Source organism: Lepisosteus platostomus, chromosome 11, assembly GCF_059453375.1.
Source record: "Lepisosteus platostomus isolate fLepPlt1 chromosome 11, fLepPlt1.hap1, whole genome shotgun sequence".
Lineage (NCBI taxonomy): Eukaryota > Metazoa > Chordata > Actinopteri > Semionotiformes > Lepisosteidae > Lepisosteus > Lepisosteus platostomus.
Genome location: NC_142621.1, coordinates 13,770,822 through 13,792,992, shown reverse-complemented (window position 1 = coordinate 13,792,992; position 22,171 = coordinate 13,770,822). Strand labels below are relative to the sequence as shown.

Here is a 22,171-nt window from a genome sequence, read left to right as displayed (position 1 = left end):
ACATACGTATAGTTATGATGTTTATAGAAGCCCCTATACAGAATACACTGTTGCCTGAATGGGGAAGCCTGATATGATTGTATGTTCTTCTGTACATATAAATTCAACTCTGTTGTAGTGGAGAGTAAACCACTTATCATTCAAATGATGTTTCTGTGTAATTAAGGTGTAAGTTAAGGTCACAGTGCAATCAGTTTATCATCCGATTTAAAAAAAAGAACTCATCATAATTAAGGTACACTTTTCTGATTGGGGTGTTTAGATAATTTTGTTTCCCCCTCCTTAAAAAAGTAATGCCTTTGTGCTTCCAATGTTATTGATGTCACTATTTGAGGAACCGGGATTCTAACTAAACATGAAGCTGAGTTGGAAGCTGGTCAAACTCTGAACTGAAGAAGTAAAAAGAGAAAACAATTTAATCTGCTTGGATATTGGATATTGTACCTACAATCCTGTGATTGTCTTTTTGAATCTGTCAGTACCATCTAGTGAATAAAAATGTTGATTCTTCTTTTATCTCTTACACAGCTATTTGTTTAGTTCCCAGCATATATTTGCAATCTGCAGTATTTTCTTCAGTATTGGACATAATTATGAACAAAATATAAATATATAAATACCGTAGAACAAAGTGGGCATATTAAACAGATTAGACTAAGAAAATATCTACACAAATAAGTATGTTAAAGAAAATATGCAAAAACACATATTGCACAGTAGATGAGCAATGTGTATACAAACACTTTGTTTCATATTGCATTCTGTAATGCTTTCCACAAAGTATTCAAATTGTTTCATTGCCATTTACCTTTCTCAGCATCCATGTGACTCCATATTGCTTTCACGATGTTCACATTCACAGAGTGTTCTAATTTCATTTTCCAAATAGGTTTTCACTACATTGACTGTATGCCTGTGTGCTTGAGGTCAGAGTCATATGAAACTGGCAACCCTGCCCAGAAAGTGCAAATCCCTGATACCCAGTACTGAGATACAGCTCAATAATTGTATGAATCCACTTTTATGTTTTACTGTAGCTGTTACGTCGCTGTTACATCACTCTTCAGTCTACTTTTGAACAAACTGAAACTGTTTTAATCACTGGCAAACATGAACTAGTCTGTAAAGAGCACTTCTTTCCAGGTTTGATCATCCCATTGCTGTTGTTGTGTCCATTTTCAGCAGACTGACCAACTACATACCTATTGAATTTGAAGACCCCATAAAAGTATCTTGTTCCATTAATGGTTTTTCATTTGTTTTAAAATCCAAGAAAGAGTTCTTAAAGGTAAGGACGAGTAAATATTATAATAATATAATGAATGATACTAGAGGGCGGCACACTAGTTAGCATTGCTACCTCACAGCACTAGGGCCCTTCATTTCCTAGGGTGCTGTCTGTGTGGAGTTTGTATGTTCTTCCCATGTTTGCATAGGTTTCCTCCACAGTCCAAATGCATACTGGTAGGTTAAATGTGGACCAGTTAGAAAATGGATGGACAAATTAATGTTATTAATGAACTGATTGCAACGTAAACTTTAAAACATTATTTCCAGCCTGAGAATAGAATAATGTTTACCTTCCCTTCATTGCATTAAAGTATAAATAATTGTCTCAAAAGCCACTCTATTAGCACAGTTATACAGTATCACTTCCACAGCCATGGAAATAAAATATTAGAACCTTGCGGCTCTTTTGCCTTACAAGGCAGCTGGTACTCCTTTACTGAAATTATTAAGCTATTAAAGTTGTTTGTCTTGTAAAAATGTAGGGTTGAGAAAGAAATCATTTTTCAAATATATGACTGCAGTCATAAATATAAGGCCAATAACTTCATTTTTAAGAAAACGAAAAGCTTGAAAACAATACTTATACATTCATTTTCTAGTTAGTGAGCTTTGGCTCTTCTCCAGAAATCCCTGAACATTGATCTGTTTGCTGTGTAACTGATTTATGTATCCTTGTTTGATGAAATCAGGGCAGGCCTTCTGGGTTTTAGTTTTTGATAGGAAGGGATAAAAAATCCTTGAAAAGAATCTTCTGTCTTTATATTTCCTTTACTGTACACTGCTTCTGCTTACTGTAGATGTTATATATTGCATTTTAAATTTCATTTTCAAACATAAAAAAAATCTTAATAATTACGCCTACTCATTGAACAGTCAGTCTGTATGTTCAAATGTCTATTTTTCTCCAAGACTGTTGTACTGCAAAGGGTTGTGTAAGGACACTATGTGTAATGTTGAAAAACAGGTTTCCTTTAGAGATGTGCAAAACTGTAAAATGCCCTCCTCACAGTCCTTAGTGCCTCTTCAATATTTAGTGCCTCTTTATCCATGTTCAACTGATAATGTCTGAGCTTCTTCAGAAAGACTTTGAGATGACTGCAATTTTTTGAAGGCTGGTATGAAGTGTTAAACACATTCTGCAAGTGCGAGTTCACAGATCTTCCCTTAGTTTTAATAACCTAATCACGTTCTCCTTGGTTGTCACAGAGTAAGAGTAAAATACTTGAAGTCCTCTGAGGCAGTACTGCACCCTGGAAATGTATTTACACAGAGAATGCTGAAATGAGCTGGGGGATGCTGCAAAGCACAAATCTGGTAAATTGTCAGGCAATAAATTGTGTAAAAGATGCAACTAGATGTGGTAGGACTAGAAAAGCTGATCTTTTGTGTGTTGAGGAAAGTTTAAACAATGTTTCTTGCTTCTGTACTCAGTAGAATCCTTTGTGCAGGAAAGTATGATTTTGCTGCAAAGTGATTGCGATATTAGTCTTGAATGTTCTCACTCTAAGCGGCAATGGGTTCTTGTTTATTCAACATGTAGCAGTTTTGAATGTGGTAATGAAAACTCTTTGGTTCAAATTTGGGACGTTTGAATACTGCAGAACTAATACTGTACGTATGTAGCCAGTGGTTTGGTTGACAACCTAGTAGCTTCCTTGCTGGGCACATTTAGGCAGTGGTGCCTCACCAGAAATTTCCTGTCTCTGGGAACCAGCAGAAAATATTACTTTGCTTAATTCAGACCAAAAGGGAGCACTTGAGTGTAATTACTTATAAAATATAGCTTCGAGGCTATGTTACATTGTAGATGGCTACACCTAGGGTGGAAAAGAGAGTTAGTTTATCAGAACATTTGTTTCAGTAATACAAAAAAGAAGCGTATAGATGGATTGGTGCAGTGTGGAGTATAGTTTTAAGGCATTGAAAATTATTGTCCCTAAAGACCTTGTTTCATATTCATAATAAAGTACAATGCAGAGCTTTACCGTGGGTGAGGTGGTGAACTCTTTTAATTATGTAAAAGCTCTACTGTTTTGTTAACACATTAATTTGTTCTTGAATATTGTATGAGTGTGACTAAGATTGATGACTAATAATGCTATCAAGATCATAGCCTTTATGTTGCATTTTTCTGTGCGGGAATTTCACATGACTGTAAGGCCAGCCATAGTGCATAAACAAAGTTATGATCAAATATGTAATTTGATTTTCTTCTGTTCTGATTAGGATTGGAGGTGCAACAAAGTCAGGATGTGTTTCAAATATAATTACATTCTCCTATGTACTTGATGTACTTGAAGAAAATAATTTAGTATTTTCATTTCCAAATGTCTAAAACGTCGCAGTGTTTGGAAATCTGTGTGCACAAGTCGGTTTTCTTTTGTAATGAATGCACTGGTGTGTCGTAAAAGAGTGAGCGGGTGCCAGTGTAAACCCTGCAGTGCACTTATTCTTTTGATTGCATAATACTTGGAAAAAAAAACTTGATAAGTTTCAGTACTTTGTGATCACTTTACACTTTCTAAAAAATGTACACAGAAGGCATCACACATCCTGTTGGATTAGCATGCAACAAGTGTATGTGATCACAGGTGCAGCTGGAATCCATCAAAATCTTCTGTTTGAACAGAGATCTAGGAGACACTGTGCTGTAAGAGACAGATGTGCGTGCTGAAGGCAGAGCTCTTTCTTCCTATCAGTATCCACAGCTGGTGCTTTTAAAAGACCTGCCATAGCTGGACCACGACTGATACCATTCACCACATTGAGCAGAACATAATTTTACTTTACTAGGCTGAAACAAAGTCATGCTCTGTATTATTCCAGTACGGCATTAATTGTTCGTTTTTTTAAATCTAGGGAGATGCCATAAAATCTTAATTAAGCCCTTTATTGAATTCAAAAGAACAATACAGCAAAACCTTATAAATCCAAATAACTTAGAAATTTTTCAAAAGCTGCTTAGCTTAGCACTGCAGTTCTGCAGGACTGCAGGTCTGATTGCTGAGGCATGGCCAATTTGTTAGGCTTCCCTTTTTTTTTCCTAGGAAGTTTAATCATACTCATTTTAAAACGTTTTGACAACGGTTTTTACATAGAAATTGCCTTTGCCTTCTGGGTTTAAAACTGTTCAGGTTCGTTTTTTGAAAATGTGCTGCTACTGTTAGAAGTAGAGCATTAAGGCTGTAATTGATTTTGCATTACATCTACAGTATATTTTACGTTCCATCATAAAAATAATTTCAGACTGTTTTCAGTTTCAGCTTTATATTCTTAGAAATCTTAGTGTAATGTTGGCACAACACTAGATGCCCAGAGCAGATTTTGATTTTCTGCTGCCCTGTGGGGTACAGAATAGCAAGATGACTGCTTTGATCTAAACGATACTGCAAGTAAGCATAATTATTGCTAGTTAACCTCGCTATGTTGTCTCTAAAATGCCATGTATTCTGTTTTGATAAACACATTTGCTTTAATTAAATTGGGACCTTTTCTAAAATATGTGCACAGAGCAGTTTCATATTTTGCTCATCTGTGTTTATGTAAGCATCAATACCCCAGTGAGCAAATATAATCTGATAATGAGTGTCCCCTGAAATTAAATTTTCTGAGCTAAAAAGAGTGGGAATTAATGATTTTAAGAAGGGTACAGCCAGATGTTGCAGAGAGTGTTTGTTTTAGCGGAAAATGGAAAGGGTGGTATGATGCACCAAGGATAAGCATCTACAAGCTTATTCAGTCCCTCCAATGCTGCCTGTATTCTATTCTCAATCAGTTAAGCATTCTGTAAAAGAAGATGAATTATCAGTAAAAGAACACAACAGAAAAAGAGTGTTAATAAGCTAGCGTCAGTCTGTGAAGATATTAAATGCAGAAAAAGGGATATGACTAAAGGCATAGAGAACAGAAAAAGAGAACCACGAAGTCTAAAGAAAAGGAAGAAGAGAATAGAAGCATTAACCAAACACACCAGTTGTTGGTCTTGGTCTTGGAGTTTGAAGCCTTTGGAATTGAGTCTTCAAAATGCAACCTATTGATTTGGGCATATTTTAGGATACGTTGTTATAATTTTTGTATATGATTACAAATATATAATATGATCCAGGTGTCAGGTATAAAAGCTGACAAAATCACAATTTGCTTGTTATATATTACTGACAGGCTTTTTACATCTTTAGTCTTTCCCTCTCTCTTCGAAACTAAATGAAATGTATACAATTGTAGAACAGATATGCATTTAAAAAGCTTGGAAGACATTTTTAGGGCCAAAGTAATTAAATTGAACATCTGGATCAGGATCTGTAGGTCGGCACAGTAGTGCAGTGGTTAACATTGCTGACTTGCATCACTGGGGCACTGGGTTCAGACTGGGGTGCTATCTCTGTGGTGTTTGTAGGTTGTCCTCCATGGATTCGCACAGATTTTTGTCAGGTGTTCTGGCTTTCTCTCAAAGTGCAAACACATACTATAGAACTGATCTGTTGCACACAACAGCAATTACTGTTCTGTTTATCTGCACCAAACTTGTTGACATGCATTAGAGTGATCTACACAAAACCACAATTCAACACTAAAGAGTCGAGACTTGTCTCAACATACAGTACTGTATAGTACCACCACCAGCGGCACAAAGACATTGTCTCAATAAGTAGGAGAATATTGTTTTTCTTGATTTATTTTCGTCATGCTGACACCCAACATGCTTAAATCACTCAATGTGTTTAAATCACCCATGTCCAATCCACTCTCACACTAATTTCTAAATCTCTCTAAGGTAATCTCTCAGGTTCACTTGCATCTATCCCAGTCAATAATGAATATATACTGTATAATATCAATATTTATCATTTGTATACATCATTTTCTCTAAAAGAACATACATGCACAAATTGTGCTTAGTAAATTTTGATACACAATGTAGTTTTGGAAATTCTCTTCATAGAAAGGCTTTGTTTTCAACCCTGATTGTCTTAGTGTAATACTTGGCCGAGCACAATTAAAAACATGTTAAAGACTGCTAGATGCCCTCTCAGGTATAGATTTCAGATGTTGATGCAGCACAGAATTAAAAATGAGTTGGTCATGTTGTGCTTATATTGTTTACTACAACACTTTCTTCTTTTTGAGTAATATCAGAATAATTGAGCTTGCAGTAACGGTTTCATAACACAGTAGCTCCTGAGATTCACTAGACTGTTTATGGAATCTTGTCCATGTTTAACACTTGTCACATTATTTACTTCATTTCTTGACAGCTGCATTGTTCTTATATTAGCGCAACCTTCTACTTCCATGACAAAGTTTACATTTTGTAGGATCCATGTATACGAAGTTAAGGTTTCTCAAGATGACACTGTGCAGAATGTGCAACGATGCCAAGAGACTTTTATTCTCTGCAGTCATATATAAGAACAACTGAAATCCCCATCTTAGAGACAAGTCTATTAAAAGCAATCTAAATTGGTCCATAAGGGACCTGCATAAGGGCTATAAGGATGTTACATAAGGCTTCCTTCAACAAGGGTGGTAAGGGTACTGTGCAATAATCTCCCTATTATGACTGTTATAAAACACAAGTATGGCTCTCCCTCATCAGACGTGGAAATATTAATAGAAATAATGTATCAAAATCAGATGTCTTTAAGGTAATTAATTTGCCAAAAAATTAACAACCTCTTGATAGGATGAGTAAGTAAGCAATTAACGACTGTGACTGTATCAGCCTTGCTCATTTCAATTTGAAAAACATTGAAAGCTGATGAAAGCTGATGTTCTCTATAACCATCTTGAGATAATGTGGATTCCATAAACCCTCAAAATGAGCATTGCAGTTTTATTTGATAGATAAGGGAGTTTATTTTTTTGTTGCTGTTTTGCAAAAGCTGTGTTACAGTAAGGCGTTTCTCAACTTGTCCTCGAGAGCCAGTATTTCTGCAGGTTTTCATACCAGCGTAGCTCTTAACGCATTAAAACTAACTGGTCAGTGGCTTACCCGAACCAATCCAACAACTCCTCCCAGCTGCTGGGGTGCTACTGCTTGTTAAAATCCTTGAAAATATACAAGGAGGACACTGGCCATCCAGTACCAGGACATCTGGACACCTTTGTGCTACAGATTGAGAGAAAATGTAATTAAAATACATTTATTTTAGAACATGGTTGCGTCATATTGATTATTACCTCTAACTAGTTGCTTCGTGCCCTAACAGAAAAGAACTCTCTAGTCTAGTCATGTACAGCAGGCAAATAGGAACTATTACTGTATGAATATGTCTAATTTCCTTTTGTGCATACCCGTTTGCATCTCATCATCCCCTCATTTTGCATTTATTAGGCCACCCGACATACTTTACATCTCCCAGGTCATTATCGTGACTCACTTTCCAGGCAGCCATTCTCCTTCCTTGAATATTTTTGAAACAGCTTGTGAAATAACTAATTTGCCTTGATTGTTGCTTCCATCCTTTACAAAGTCATTGTTTTTCCTAGATCTTACTCGTATTCTAATGACAGCATACACTCATAAATGTACTGAAGGTTTAACAAAGCGGATTTAAAATAAAAGTTACATCATAGCCTTTTTTACAGGACTTAGAGATTGTTTTCAGGTAAGGGTTCTTTATTTGAGGAGCTGTATGAGGGAGCTTTTTTGTCTGGGGGTTTTATAAATATCCTGCCAGGCGTTATCCACTTTCATTTGCAAGTGTTAAGAAATTACAATAGAAATAATGGCATGCAAGAAAACTATGTTCAAAGTGTGGGTGTCTGCAAGAGGACTCTTTTATCAGGAGCTGCCTGCTTTGCATTTTGGATGTAAAGAGAGGGGCTTCTATTTACAAAAGCAATGTAGACCACAAGGTGTTCCTATTTTTATGTCAATATTGAAATGGGACAGAAGACTATTTTCTGCTGTTCTGTCCCAGATTCAATGGGCACAGTGTGTATAAATAGAAACATCATAGTAATTGATGTTGTGTTCAAGTATTGGATTTATTTAAGTTGGTAGTTGGGAAGTTGTTTTAGAGATGTTATTGAGGAAGACTACAGTACAGAGCCAAAATGTAAATGTTGCAAAACAAGTTATTGTAAGACTTGGTGTTAGTATACAAAATCTTCTGAAAAGTGTTACAAATTCAACAAGTGAGTATTAGAACTGCTGTTTTTATTGCCTTTCTGTGTACTGTATATGCAATTTAGTTCTTCTTTATACAGGTACAATATCTAAAGAAAATAAAACCTTTAGAGCATTTTCCATTAGATTTTATAAACTTATTTAACTAATATCAAACATTGTTAGGTGGTGTGACACCAGCTAATTTGACAATATGTTATAACTATGAGTTATGTACTATTTGTGGAGGTAGGGTGCATGCAGACAGGTAAAATTAAATATGTCAACTGTATTTATTAAAGTCTTTTTTTCAAGTATTGCATAAGATGTTCCTGTCTTGCTCTATATTAAATTCAGAAACAATGTTGTGAACAGAATACTAATTCTATCATCTCTCCTGAAATGTATAATTAGTATGAGGTCCATCTATTGATTTGGTGCTGTAGGATGTGTTACCAGCTGTGATGATAAATGAACGACTGTTTTCTTGTAACCTGGTTGTGTGGTATGTATACAGTAAATATCTCTCTGTGGAACTCTGAGGCTATAGCATAGGAAAAATAAGGGCTTCTGTGCTACACAAGTAATACATTTCTTTAGGTATGAGAATGATAAGTTACTCTCTGTGTCCATTTTTAAAAATAGTACATTTCTTTTTTTTCTATTACCACACTACTTTTCTGTCAAATTATGAGGGCAGTGAAAAAATCCTCATTCAGGTCTAAACGCATTTGTCTTTATAACTGAATAACTGAATTTGTCCCAAATAACTGAACAAGTAATATACTGTATCTTTAATGTTTTACTAAAACATTAGTATTTAGCTGTATTATTAAATATTCCTTAATAATAATAATAATAATAATAATAATAATAATAATAATAATTGCTTACACTTATATAGCGCTTTTCTGGACACTCCACTCAAAGCGCTTTACAGGTAATGGGGACTCCCCTCCACCACCACCAATGTGCAGCATCCACCTGGATGATGCGACGGCAGCCATAGTGCGCCAGAACGCTCACCACACATCAGCTAATGATACTAGATTTATGTGTCAAAGTAAGGAGTGCATGTTTTCTGCAGAATACAGACTACAGAACACAGAATACAGAATATAGAATTTTTTTACTTAAATACATGTGAAAGCTGCAATTCGTAAAGTGGGTAAGATAGTAAGACTCATGTATCGTAATGGCCCAATGTTTCTGGCCTGACTTCTGACCATCTATCTAATAATTTGAGTGTCAAATTATAAGGGTAATGAAAAAATGGCAAAACATTATTCTTCTTCAGCCATATATGTAAGCCAGGATGGCTCACATCTGCTGTTTGTTTGGGTCTTTCAGAACTCCTTCATTATTCTGTCTCTAGCAGGTCATACGTTTGTACCACATAGTTCAGTTTAACCTTCTACATTCTGCACCACCTCATCCAGAAGTGATCCCTTTGATAAGCAACATTTGTAAGCACATACTGTAGAAGAGGAAAACAGTGCAGCATGCATCTCAGATTAGTAATCATCACCAAGGGACAAACTAAAGCATTGTGCAGCAGAAAAGTCATTCACAATGAGATTTTTTTAATTTTCTGTTCTTTTTTTGCATGGTGAGCTTTACACATACTTTACCTTATTTGATCATTCTCCTGGCTTCTAAATGTTTCTGAAATATGAGACTATAGTCCCTCAGAGAATAGCTACATGTAACACATTGTGAGCAATGGAAATTCATTTTGACGACATGGGGCTTTATTGTAGCAGTCATGGATCACAAGCTGTAGAAATTACTAGTAATCGGTAACAGATGACATATCTTTGTAATGCTCTCTTTCCTGTTTAAAAACACTGCACTGGATCATGTAAAATTTAATGGTGGATTTGAGACGTGTTTTATTGTAACAACACAATATTTGGAATCCAGTGAAAGGTCTAATGTAAGCAAAGTGTAATTGTGCAGGCCTGAGACTGATTGGAGCTGTAAAGAATATGTGTGTAGCCCATCATATCAGTGATGTGGCACATGAAGAAAATCATGAAAAAAAGTATTTTGTGATGTACAGAATTTTGTAAAAACTAAATTACCAAGTAACAGCCAAACACCAATTTATATGCAAAAGCAGTAGAGTATTTATTGATAAGCTAACAAAGATGTTTGAGGGTTGGCTTGTGGGTTGAACCAGAATAAAACAGAATGAGTCACACACAAATGCAGAATATGAAGTTTAAGGATTCCGCATTTTACATGAACAGATTTTATACATGCAAATGCAAATCAGAAAACATTTTTTTTGTACCTTTAAAATAGTTAAATTTAGTTAAACAAATTAACCTAATAATGGTTCAGGTGGGTAGCTGCGTCAGCACGTGTAGGTTGCAAAGGAACAAGTAATAGGTTTATTCCATGCTGAAAAGAGAAGAAAGAAAACACAACGTTTCGGCTGTGGAGCCTGCTTCGGGTGTAATAATATTAACAATAATACATTTGAGGCACAATTGCTTGCAATATACTAGCAGGGAACAGAGGAGTGACAGCTTGGCTGGGTGTATGAGCCAGTCTTTACAGCCAGGATATTTACAACAAATGGGTTCTTGCTCAAAACTGTTGGTAAAGGGGTGGAGAAGTGATGTTACTGTAAAAATCACTTTGATAGATTAGACTAGAGGCCTGTATTTATATCCAGGGATGATGGGAATTGGAGTCCAAACTTCTGTTTAAACGCCAAGTAAAGTTTGTTGATACTCTTCAATCTACTGTAAATGTAGTGTGTTTGGTAAAGAGACTCCTTAAGGCATGTTAACATTAATCAGTATTAATCAGTTTCATGATCTGTGCTATATGAGGAGGATACGCCTGAAAAATTGGGTTTATAATTTCCTCTTGACCTACAGTTTTACCCTAATTTTTGAAAGGATTTTAATTTGCTCCAGTGAAGATCAATTCCAAATACGGTCCAGTTTGTTTAAACCCTTAATGCAGCACAGTAATTTGGTGCCTATATATTTTTTTTTCCCTGCTCAGGCATTGGAAGGTGACGGTGAGTCTGTGGGGATCACAATAGTAGGAACTACTCCAAAAGAAAAAGCAGAAGGTCATCGCCTGTCTTTTGTTCACGATGAGAAAAAGCAGAAGTGTTCTGACAGTGTCACCAAATGATGTGAGTACAGTGAATGTGGGCTTGTCACACTCACCGGTTATATTATACCATTGATGAGGGTTTCAGATTGGCTTTGGAGGAGGTTATGCACTTCTTAAATAAAGTATGAATCAGATAAAATAGAATGGAACCATATCTGACAGGCAGTAATGCCTGAGGAAAGGTCACACAAGCCATGTTTCATCTCTTAAAAATGAATGATATTTGTTAAAGTGCTAATAGAGGACCTTTCTTTTTATATTTCTGTGCAAACCTTTTGACTTAACATGGCACCATAGGTCAGATTTAATGTATACTTTTCACTTTTGGAAGAATTAAAGAAATAAAAAAGAGTCAAGCATCAATAACTAACTGTTTTAAAATTGTAGTTGAAGTGCTGTATTTGTCCCTCATTCTCTTGCCTGGTTTAGGTTTTCTTGCAAAGCACTGTTGCGAATAGTTTATTCATTATTCATTCCCAAGTGAAATAAAGTTATTAAAGATGCAATAGAAAAAGAATTACCTTCATCCAAGATTTTCTGTGGGATTAATACAAGAAAGTTGTTTGCACACTCTTCTGCTTGTGGACTTCAAGGGTTAAGGCAACTTGAAAGACAAATTGTGCTGTTAGAATTTTATTGGGTTTAAAGTGAGTTGAGGTGTGCTGCTTACAGTGACTGAGACAGAATGATTAAATAAAGGCATGTTCCTTCACGGAGGCTAGACGACATGATTGCATTTTATCAATTCAGGTCATGCTCCAGGTTCTTTCCAATACAATAAAATAATAGGTTTTTTCTTATCAAATTATTTAAAAACTTGAAGGTTTTTATTTAATTTCAACATTATTATTATTATTTTAATTGGCTACAACAGTTGTATAGAGGTAAATACTGTTTATAATATATTAATTAACTTAGGTAAATAAAAGATGATTTAATGTCTTATTTTTTTCCTGATACTAAATGTGTAACATTCTTTTGCAGGTTGCTGTATATATATTGTATGTATCGTTAACTTTTACCATAGTCAAAGTATTTTGACCAGTATTGCATGTAGTGTTCTGAATTAATACAACATGTATCTCTCCAGAATGTTGTGGACACATTTTATTTATTGTTTTTTCTTCTCTGTTGAAAGTAAATAAGAATATAGACATTATAGTAAGTTAGAATATAGATATAATATTAGTTATTAGATAATGCATTTTTCCTCTTTGCCACGTGTAACGTACACCTACAACAGTCTTCATTGTGTTGTATCTTCCATTTAAATGGTATCACAGTCCTATGTTGTTGCCTTGGTAACAGTGACTCCTGATTCACTGATGTCATCATTCAGTAGCCTTCTCTACGAAAGGCCCCAAGGCCTTGTCTGACTCTGGAGTGGATGCCTCTCCTTTCTTTCTTCCTCTTCTTTTCCACCTCTGTATTATTCTGGACAGATTTCTCTTCTGTTAACATTTACTTAATGTATATGAGAAACATCAAGAGGAGAGAAGAGGGAGAAAAGTATATATACTTAAACCAGCAGTTCATTAGGAATGTATTTATTAAAGCAGTGCATGAACTTCCCTGTGCTGTACACTGTGATGAAAAAGCTTACAGGATCAAATAACAAGAAAACATACATTACATGTATGTTATTTACATAGGTTCTTCTTTTAAAGGTTCTGTTTCTCAGTCTGTTTATTAAATCTCGGTAACAAAATAAATTAATTGATGGGATAGACATTTTGTTACAAATTTTGAATCAAGCATGAAATCGTGAACTTTGTGAAAGTACCGTAGGTCACCTTGTTGTCACAAACTCACTTTTGAGTCCCTAGGAATGGCGACATGATATGGCTATTCCTGCTCACCTTAATGACCAATGTAATGTGCTAAACAGTGAATGAGGTTGTGCAGCAGACATTTCACCGCAGAAATGTTCCAACGTCTTCTGCACGCGGATTTAACAAGTAGTACTTGTCAGCAAGACCTTCTGAAAATCGTAAGCAATATATCTAGTGGTGTAAAAGTGATGTATTCACAAGCCTGCTTGTTTACAATGTAATAAGGCCACAACACGTCACCGGAAGTTTTGTTGTCTTGTTCTGAATATGAACATGGAATATGGTGCTGCACATACAGTACCTGGAAATTTTGTTTTTTTGTGATGTAAATTGGAAATTTTACAAGTTACTGTGTACATTGTACTTTTATTATGATTTGAAATGCACCCATCAATGCTGAATCTTTCTAAACTTGAGCCATACAAATAGCTGCAGTTCCCCTTTGATTGAGCCAGCAAAATTATAAAGGTATAAAACTAGTTATTATACAGTATTTAATTTTATCTCACTAATTCAAAAATGTAATACAAAATATAATGTGTTCATTGATAATTCAGACAGCTGAATTCACTTGAATTTTTAAAAATATTTTTTAAATGACTCTTTTTATCGAGCATGTATTACTGTAGGTATGTCATGTCATGTCATTTGCCAAACCGGTTTATACCAGACGGTGTCGCTGGAAGCCGGAGCCTACTGGCAAGCAGCGAGCGTAGGCAGGTACACCCTGGATGGGGCAGCAGTCCATTACAGGGCAAGTGCCCTTGCAAGCCTTGCATGGGGACAATTTGGAGGCCACAGAAAAGGCAGAGGGGTGAAATTTGGCCCGGACACTGGGGTAACTCCCTACTCTTATTGAGAAATGCCCGGGGATCTTTAATGACCACTGAGAGTCAGGACCTCGGTTTAACTTCTCATCCGAAAGACGGCGCCCACTACAGTATAGTTTCCCCGCCACTATACCAGGGCAACAGAACCCACACAGACTGCAGGGTGGGCGCCCCCCGCTGGTCCCACTTAAACCAATTCCAGCAGCTTCCCAGGAGGTCTCCCATCTAGGTACTGACCAGGCTCAACCGGGTAGCCAGTTGAGAGCTGCAGGGTGATATGGCTGCTGGCGTATCAGGTACAGTATGTTTAGTCCTTTAATGTTTTCTTGAACAGTGTGAGGGGAAACCAGTTAGATCCAGCTTGAACCAAAAGAGTAACAAGAGTCTCCTAATGTAATTTAACCTGAAAGCCATATTAATCCAACTATATTATATAAATTAACATAAAGAGACAATTGTCTGTGAAACTTTTTGACAGGAACACTACTGGATTTTTTAACAGTTAACAAAATGTTCCTAAATATTCAGTGATGTGCATTAAAAATCTGCTGCCGGATAAATATACAGTATCTGAGACCATTTTATCAAGTAACCGATTGAGATGCAGAAACAAAAGAAATGTTTCCATTTTTATGCAACGTTTTGAGGTCATCTCAAGTGCTGTGACAGTGTTATTAACTTGGTGGGCTGTTCAAATATTTGCTCCCAGATGTCTGGAATACCTGATGTCTTCCAGCTTAGTGAACAACGGGAGTTTGTTGGTGCAACAGCGCTCATGGGGAGCCTGTTATGGTGATATCTCTCCTCTCTTGTTGGGGGTTTGTGGATTTGGCCTTTGTTAAGGCTTAGATATTTAGAGCTTAGTCAGTGGGGTAAATCCAGTATGTGGCATCTGGCCGTGCTACAGTGGTGTAGTGACTCAGTTGCCTATCTGTTGCTGACGTTAGTGATGAGTTTAGAGGGGGAGAGTGTAACACAGCTGATGGTGTGTAACGAGTGGTGTCACTCCTCTGAGTTGTTAAAGACTCTTCAGACCCCCCACACTAAGTCTTTATGTAGCGGGTCTGATGCTCATTTGAGTGGCTTGGACACGGAGGCGGCCTGCGAGGGTAGATTAAAACTGAGGTCTGACCACATATGCTGCACCTACTAATAAATAGTCTTCGGACTGAGACTTGCAATGGCACAACACCTGTTATGTTTAGAATTAAAGGACCAATGCCAGGTGCAGAAAACAGTTCTAGTGCTTGACCTCATTTTTATACCAGTGCATTAAATTAATATTCCATGTTTGGGAATTAGTCAGCAGTCACTGCTAGATGGCGTGGGCTCAGATAGCTCTATGGGAGACTGATACATTTACAGCACCATGTAAAACCAGAGTCCACTGATTCCAGCTGAGTTCAAACAGAAGGTCCATATGGCAGCAGCAGGATACAAGCCGATCACTGTCTGGTGGATAATAACTATCTAAAATAATCTTTGAGAGTCTTTGCTGGCTTAAAGTTTCATTTTTTTTCTGTTTCCACTGTTACATTTAGTATGAGCTAGGTCTTACATGACTACTAAAGATGTGGAAACATTCCTTGCGAAGCTGCCATATATCATGAATCTGTTTTGTTCAGGTCTGAACAAGTCTGTGTTTTAAAAGGCAGACTGAGTTAACAGCCAACTTTCACATAACCTTATTACCTATACCTCTGCCCCTTCCATGAATCTTGATGTGAAGTGTTTCCAAAAACTAGGCAAAGTGGGCTGCGAGCACCAGATCTTTCTGTTTGAGTTACTGAGACTTCAGATTTTTTTCAGTCTGGACAAAAGGGAACTTTCTGATTTACAAGAACAGGTGAAGGTTTAGTCCATGCTGAAAGGAAAAGAAAAGAGACAGCTTTTCGGCTGTGGAGCGTTCTTCAGGTGATTTCCAGTTTTATTTAATCGGGATTAAATCAGATCAAAATCACCTTAAATAACAGTTCACCATCCATTTTCCAGCTGCTTCATCCAATCCAGGGTCATAGGGAAGAGACTATTGTTATCGCCTTAACATGCTATAAAATTTTTATTTACTGTATGTGATTTAACATTAGACACTGAAGAAGGCTAAAGTAAATTGCAATGAAACAGCAGCATGACCCTTTGTCCATATTACAATAAAACAACAACATCATGTAAAAAAATACTTTTAAGTCTGTATTTTTTTTCTATACTGAAAACAGGAGAATCACTGCAGAGTAGCTTTTGAAATTTAAGGCATTTGATGTTTTCTATCTTTATATCAAAATTACAACTGCAATATTTAAAAGCTTTCCTCTCTGTTTTTATATATTCTATTATTTTTTATTGCCTTTAGGTCACATATACTTTATGTAGTGTAGAATTGATCACAAGTACACAAGAACCATTTTAACTTCCCACATATCTCACTCCACACAGCTAGTGTGTCAGATAAAATGGGCAAGGGCAGGAGCTTTGCCTTTCTTGTTTTTGCCGCGAGGCTTTTCACTAACCTCATCAGTACTTTCCAGATTGAAATAGCCCACATGCACATAAACAAGCCCACATAATCATTGCATTCTGGGAACGTCCATACAGCCGTGACCTCACTTTGAGTCCGCTGTACTTCATGCTTATATTCAGAGCTGTGCTCTGTTGCAATCCATACCTGTATTCCTTTAAGCAAAACTGTGATGTGTATAATTATCAACACATTATGATATTAATAAACAGGATACTTCAGATGCTTCTGATTTGTCTTAAAAGACACCTATTATGATTTTAAATAATAATAGAAAATTAATGTGTGTGTCATTAAGAATATTCAAAAGCCACCCAAAACTTGATTTAATATTTTATTTCCTTCCTTTGGAAGAGTGTGTGAAGCAGGGTGTTTATGATTTATTACATTGCGCTTATCATCACAAAACATTTTCTGATGTAGTTAACCTTCAGGGAACCCATATGTTGCCAAGCTTTATAGATAGGCACTGGATGTGAAAATAATTCAAAGCCTTTGAAATCACAAGCTTTTTACGGTACTATAAAAAAAAATGAAAATCTCTTGTTCTGAAAATGTTTTGGAGATGTTTAAAAAAGCGCATTAAGTTTTCTTAAAAAAAATAGTAGTCCTCTTTGCGGGGTAAAATTTGAAATGAACAAAAAAGCTTTTCTTTTCTGGAGAAGACAAACTCTGGCAGTTTTTCCTTTCACTCCTAGTCTTAATAATTTAATATATGTCCATCCATTTGCCCGTTAATCATTTAAAACCTGCTGCCCTCAGTCAGAGAGCAAAGGAAAAATACTCAAAGGAAACAGCCTCTTATCGAAAAAAACCAAAGCCTATTAATGCATTCATTTATTTTTCTAGTTCTTGGATCCTAAATCCTAGTGGATAGTAATATTTTTCTTATCGTAATAACCTATTAAACTACCTTAGCTGAAGATTAAAAGTCCTGCTAAATATTCATAAAAAACACAAAGGGGACCAGAAGCAGGTAAACAGCTGATGAATGTACTCCTGGCTGACCAGGTGATTACATGAAATGTGTTGTTGTTGATGTTGCTGAGGACAGATTGTTCCTTGTAAAGGGATGTTCTGTACAAAATGTTTTTCATTTTAATTTTGAACCCTAGGTAGTTAGAAGTATTAACAACATAAGAAGTCTTAGGACGCCCTCTAGTGCACAGCTGAAACAGGCATAAAGAAGAATTTTTGTGGTACTTTTATGTATAACTGATATGCTTCTGAATAAATAAAACAAAATAAAAAAATCTACAAGTCCTAAATATTAACCAGTCAGATCATACTGTCTCACTAAGGGTCTAGTATACATAATTCTTACTGAGCTTTAAGATGGAAAAACAGAAACTGTTCAATGTGTACAGTAATAGTTCATTTTTTGCAGCTGATGCAGCGTCCCACTTGAACTAGTTAATTTTTTGTAGTTATGTTGTTATATTCAATTTAGCAATCTGTCTTAACTTTTAAAAATACAAATAAATACCACATGATTATTGTTTTGGAATATTTCCTTAGATTTTAGCCTTGGATTTTAACAAGTTTTTATGTTTTGTTCAACATTTTTCTATTTTCTGATACAACAGAAGAACAATGAAGATGAATCTCACTTTCCCATCCCTTATAGTTACTAGGAAGACTGTTTAACAATCTGTGACATGCTAAAGCAGATATTTGTGTGGCAAAAACCCTTGTGGCTTTAGCATTATCAATTTGGTTTATTAAACAGTTTTATAATAGATACATTTTAAACATTTAGTTGGCCACTGTACATTATTAAGTTCTTATAGTCTGTAAAATGTCTTGGAAGTATCCTAAATTATACTGTATATATACATAATGTATAAATGTATGTAAATGAACAGAGTTACTTATTATACTGTGAATAATGTACACAACATGGATATTTTATAGACTTTTTGACTTTTCAACAGTGATCATTCATGTCTTAAACGACTGCTTCATTTTTTAGGACAATAAAGATCCTCCAGACTGTGGCCTTAGCGAGTCGTATACCTCGCCCACTTGCACCCTGGGAGTTGACCTCCGAAGAGGCCGGAGGCGCCATTCGGGAAATCTGCAGCTGCCTCCTTTGTCCTGGAGACAAGCAGAGAGGGCTCGGACCCCGGATGAGGAGATCATAACCAGGCCTACCACTCTGCCTTTTATCGTCCCGCCCAGAATAGACATCACACCTGTGGATCCTGAGTGGTGAGTTACTTTCCCCACCCAGTCTGATCCGAAAAGTCGTCTGCCCTTCAGTCCAGGTTCTATGAACTCTCGCTGTCTGGGGTCGGCCTGTCTCTCGCTGCCAAGTCACTGACCGGTCCCGTCTAAAACACAGTCTTCAGCAATGGTATATTTAAAAAGCACAAAAGCTGAAATATTATACATAAAATTATAATGATAGTTTCCTTTTGAAGATCTGCTGAAACCTGCAAACTAATCTGAAGGAATTACATGAGCAAATTCTTAGCATCAGCTTTTGTTTCCCATCGTAGTATTAATTTTCAGTAGTGAAACAATCATTTCTTGTTTTTGTGTGCAGGATTTGCACGAAGGAAAGGTATATGCATTATGATATTATGCTAATAAGTCTTGTTAGAAAGGTGAAGGGTTCTCAAGAATTCAAAGAATTTGTGTGCTTGTCTATGAAAGATGTGTTGAAGCATACAGTATGAAGGCATTTATATATTCTGATTATTATTTTTATAAATTAATTACGTCATTGTGTAATTCTTTCTTATATTGCCAGGCTGCATCATTGTATGCCAGTATCAGTTTCTTTGTACTCTGTACAGCTCTTGAAGTTTGTTTATTCATTTAGGTTTTGCAGTTTTGTTAAACAAAGATTAGAAAGGCATTGGGCCTTGGGCCCAGGCATTGGTGAAAGAGGATGAATATTGAAATATTTTGTAAGACGTTACTGGTGGAGTTCCAGCAAATTTTGCCTGACAATGTAACATTATTTTTCTTTTTCATGTCATGGCTTTTGTTGCTCTAATCCTCTAGGAGGGTTTCAGGTATTATCCTTGCCAGAATGCGATGATCCACTCATAAATCATGCAACAATATCATAAATCAGAAGCAGAAATGGTAGCGAATACTTGTTGGCACCCCTAGCTGAAAATTCACTTTTGCAGATTAATGTGTACAAGACATTAAATGTAATACTGTATAATAAAGCTATAATCTAAGCATAAACGTGTGGTTTGACATTAGGTGGAAATATTTGCAAGTACTGTGCAATAACTCATTTTGTTCCACCTAGAATTGGGCCTTATCATGACTGAAATCCACTTCAAACCCAAACATCCGGGATCCCTATGTTTAAACAAAAAGGCTCAACAGACACTTGGCACACATTTCTATTATTCCACCTAAAGACCATAGATACACAGTCCAAAATATCTTGATGAGTGCAGTCAGGTGTATTGCACAAAAGTACAGCTTGAGGTCACAGTAATACTTACAATGTCCATTTCTATAGAGGTGCACAATACAGTATGTATTGCAAAAAGCCAATACTGTTTATATTTGTTTTAAAATTTAAGTAAATATTGTTTATGTGTGATTTAGATTGAAATCAGTTTCGTAATACAAATAACAAATTAATGACAGATAATTTAAGGCTGAAAGGTACAATTGTGTATTTTGCTTGTGTGAACGTCTTTTGTGTTGAAAATATCTCTGGCATATTAGAAAACAATCTAGGAAAATGCCTCTGTTGAAATATTCAGCCAGTAGAGGGAGCCTTTATAGGAAGATGAGTCATGCTGGATTTTCGTCCATTTTTTGGCATGTCACTTAGCTTTGCATTTATCTATAAAAGAGTTCATAAATGGAAGGTATGTTTTAGAAATATCATGATTTGTATAGTAAGAATTCTTATATTTGCCTAATATGTTTTTCATTGCTGCAGTATTGAACTTTTTATGAAGAAAAATGTACAAGTTATTTCTACACTGAAGTGACACACCTGCAGAATGTACCACTTGTTTTTTTCTCCTCTCTTCCTACTTTTCAGTATGGAATTAACCTCTAATTCTTCTTTGGCAGCTCATAACCTGACACGTCTACTCTCTCAAATTGTTTATTTATATGTACTGTATGAAGCTACAGTATTTTGACATACTGTAGCTGGGTCATGGTTAAAGCTTTTAATAACTGACATAACAAAAACAATACTTAAATATTTAAATACACATTTAATTTCAAAAAGCACCAATATTTTAGGGATCGTCATTTAATATTTTTCATGTTTGATTATGTTTTTCAGCTATAATTGTCATCCCAAATTATAACTCTGTATTTCTACTTTGGCAACTTCAATGTTCTGTAATTATAGATTATTACAGCATTTTCACAGAAATCAGGAAAATGTGAATTTTATCTGTGTCTTAGGCCATGTCATTGAGGGGTTGTTTCAGTTTCAAGATATGTGTAAAAAAAACACTGGAAATCTCTCTAATGGTCTTCAGTCTCTTCCCAGCTACATAACAATTGTGAAATAAGGTAGTGTCGTCTGCAGATGATAAGAAACTGCACTTGTCTTTTATAAGGCTATTTTATAGTACAAGAGTTTACCAATCCTGTCAAACTCAAACTTATAAGACTTGATCCTCTTATAATTGTGTATTGTATAAGGCCATTTTATATTGTACAGCATTTATTTAAATTCAGCAGCATTATCATAATCTAAAATTGCATTGTCATATGGGTTTAACAATGCCTAACTTTTATTGCTGTCCCTGACATCTTCCTGAGTTTTAGTGTTGTTTGATGTTTATATACTTGATTCCCAAGTATAATTGCTGAACCTCTTTTTTTTGTCATTTTCATTCACTTTAAAATTCTTGTAATGTTATTTTTTTATGAATGCCACTAATAGTAAATTTCCTTTACTATTTTACTCCTTTACTACAATTCCACTATATTCTAAGTACAAATCTATTACATTTTGTCTTAAATTTTTAATCATTTTTTGCGGCAGGTTATACGTGTTTTAATCTGTTCCAAAAGCAGATGGTAGGATACACAATAGTTATTTTTGGAATGCAATCATTTTTACAGCAGTGGGAAGCCATTATATTAAATTGAACATCCATCCAGCATCGATTTTTATTTGTATACCCAACTTGGCTCAAAGCAGCCTACTGTAATTGAATATAACTTATATAACATCTGAAGGAGAAGGCTTTTGCTACAGTATTACAGTTTGCAACATACATTCTTGATTTTGACTTCCTATTCAGATATGACTGATACAATTGAGAAGTTGTTCTTTAGCAAGCCACATGTAGTAAATCTTTGACTTGTATTTATAGTGTAGGTTCTATAGGGATATTTCTGGTGTTCTCTTCAGTGTTTGTTACTTTTGTGAAACATACCCAAACTAGAGAATCAATTGTATATTCATGCCATTGTTTTCCTTCAGTGTGCTTGTTTCAGCTGT

The 22,171-nt window shown here is 35.7% G+C and overlaps 1 protein-coding gene across 1 annotated transcript in view; it reads left to right on the top strand.

The window, feature by feature from the left end:
- Window positions 1-22,171, top strand: part of pde4ba (phosphodiesterase 4B, cAMP-specific a) — a 147,680-nt gene that overhangs the window by 14,462 nt on the left and 111,047 nt on the right. Inside the window, exons 2-3 of the mRNA XM_088598557.1 lie at window positions 11,423-11,558; window positions 18,689-18,927. Of these exons, the coding sequence (XP_088454683.1) occupies window positions 11,517-11,558; window positions 18,689-18,927 (281 nt within the window). The 5' untranslated portion in view covers window positions 11,423-11,516. The remainder of the gene's footprint in view (window positions 1-11,422; window positions 11,559-18,688; window positions 18,928-22,171) is intronic.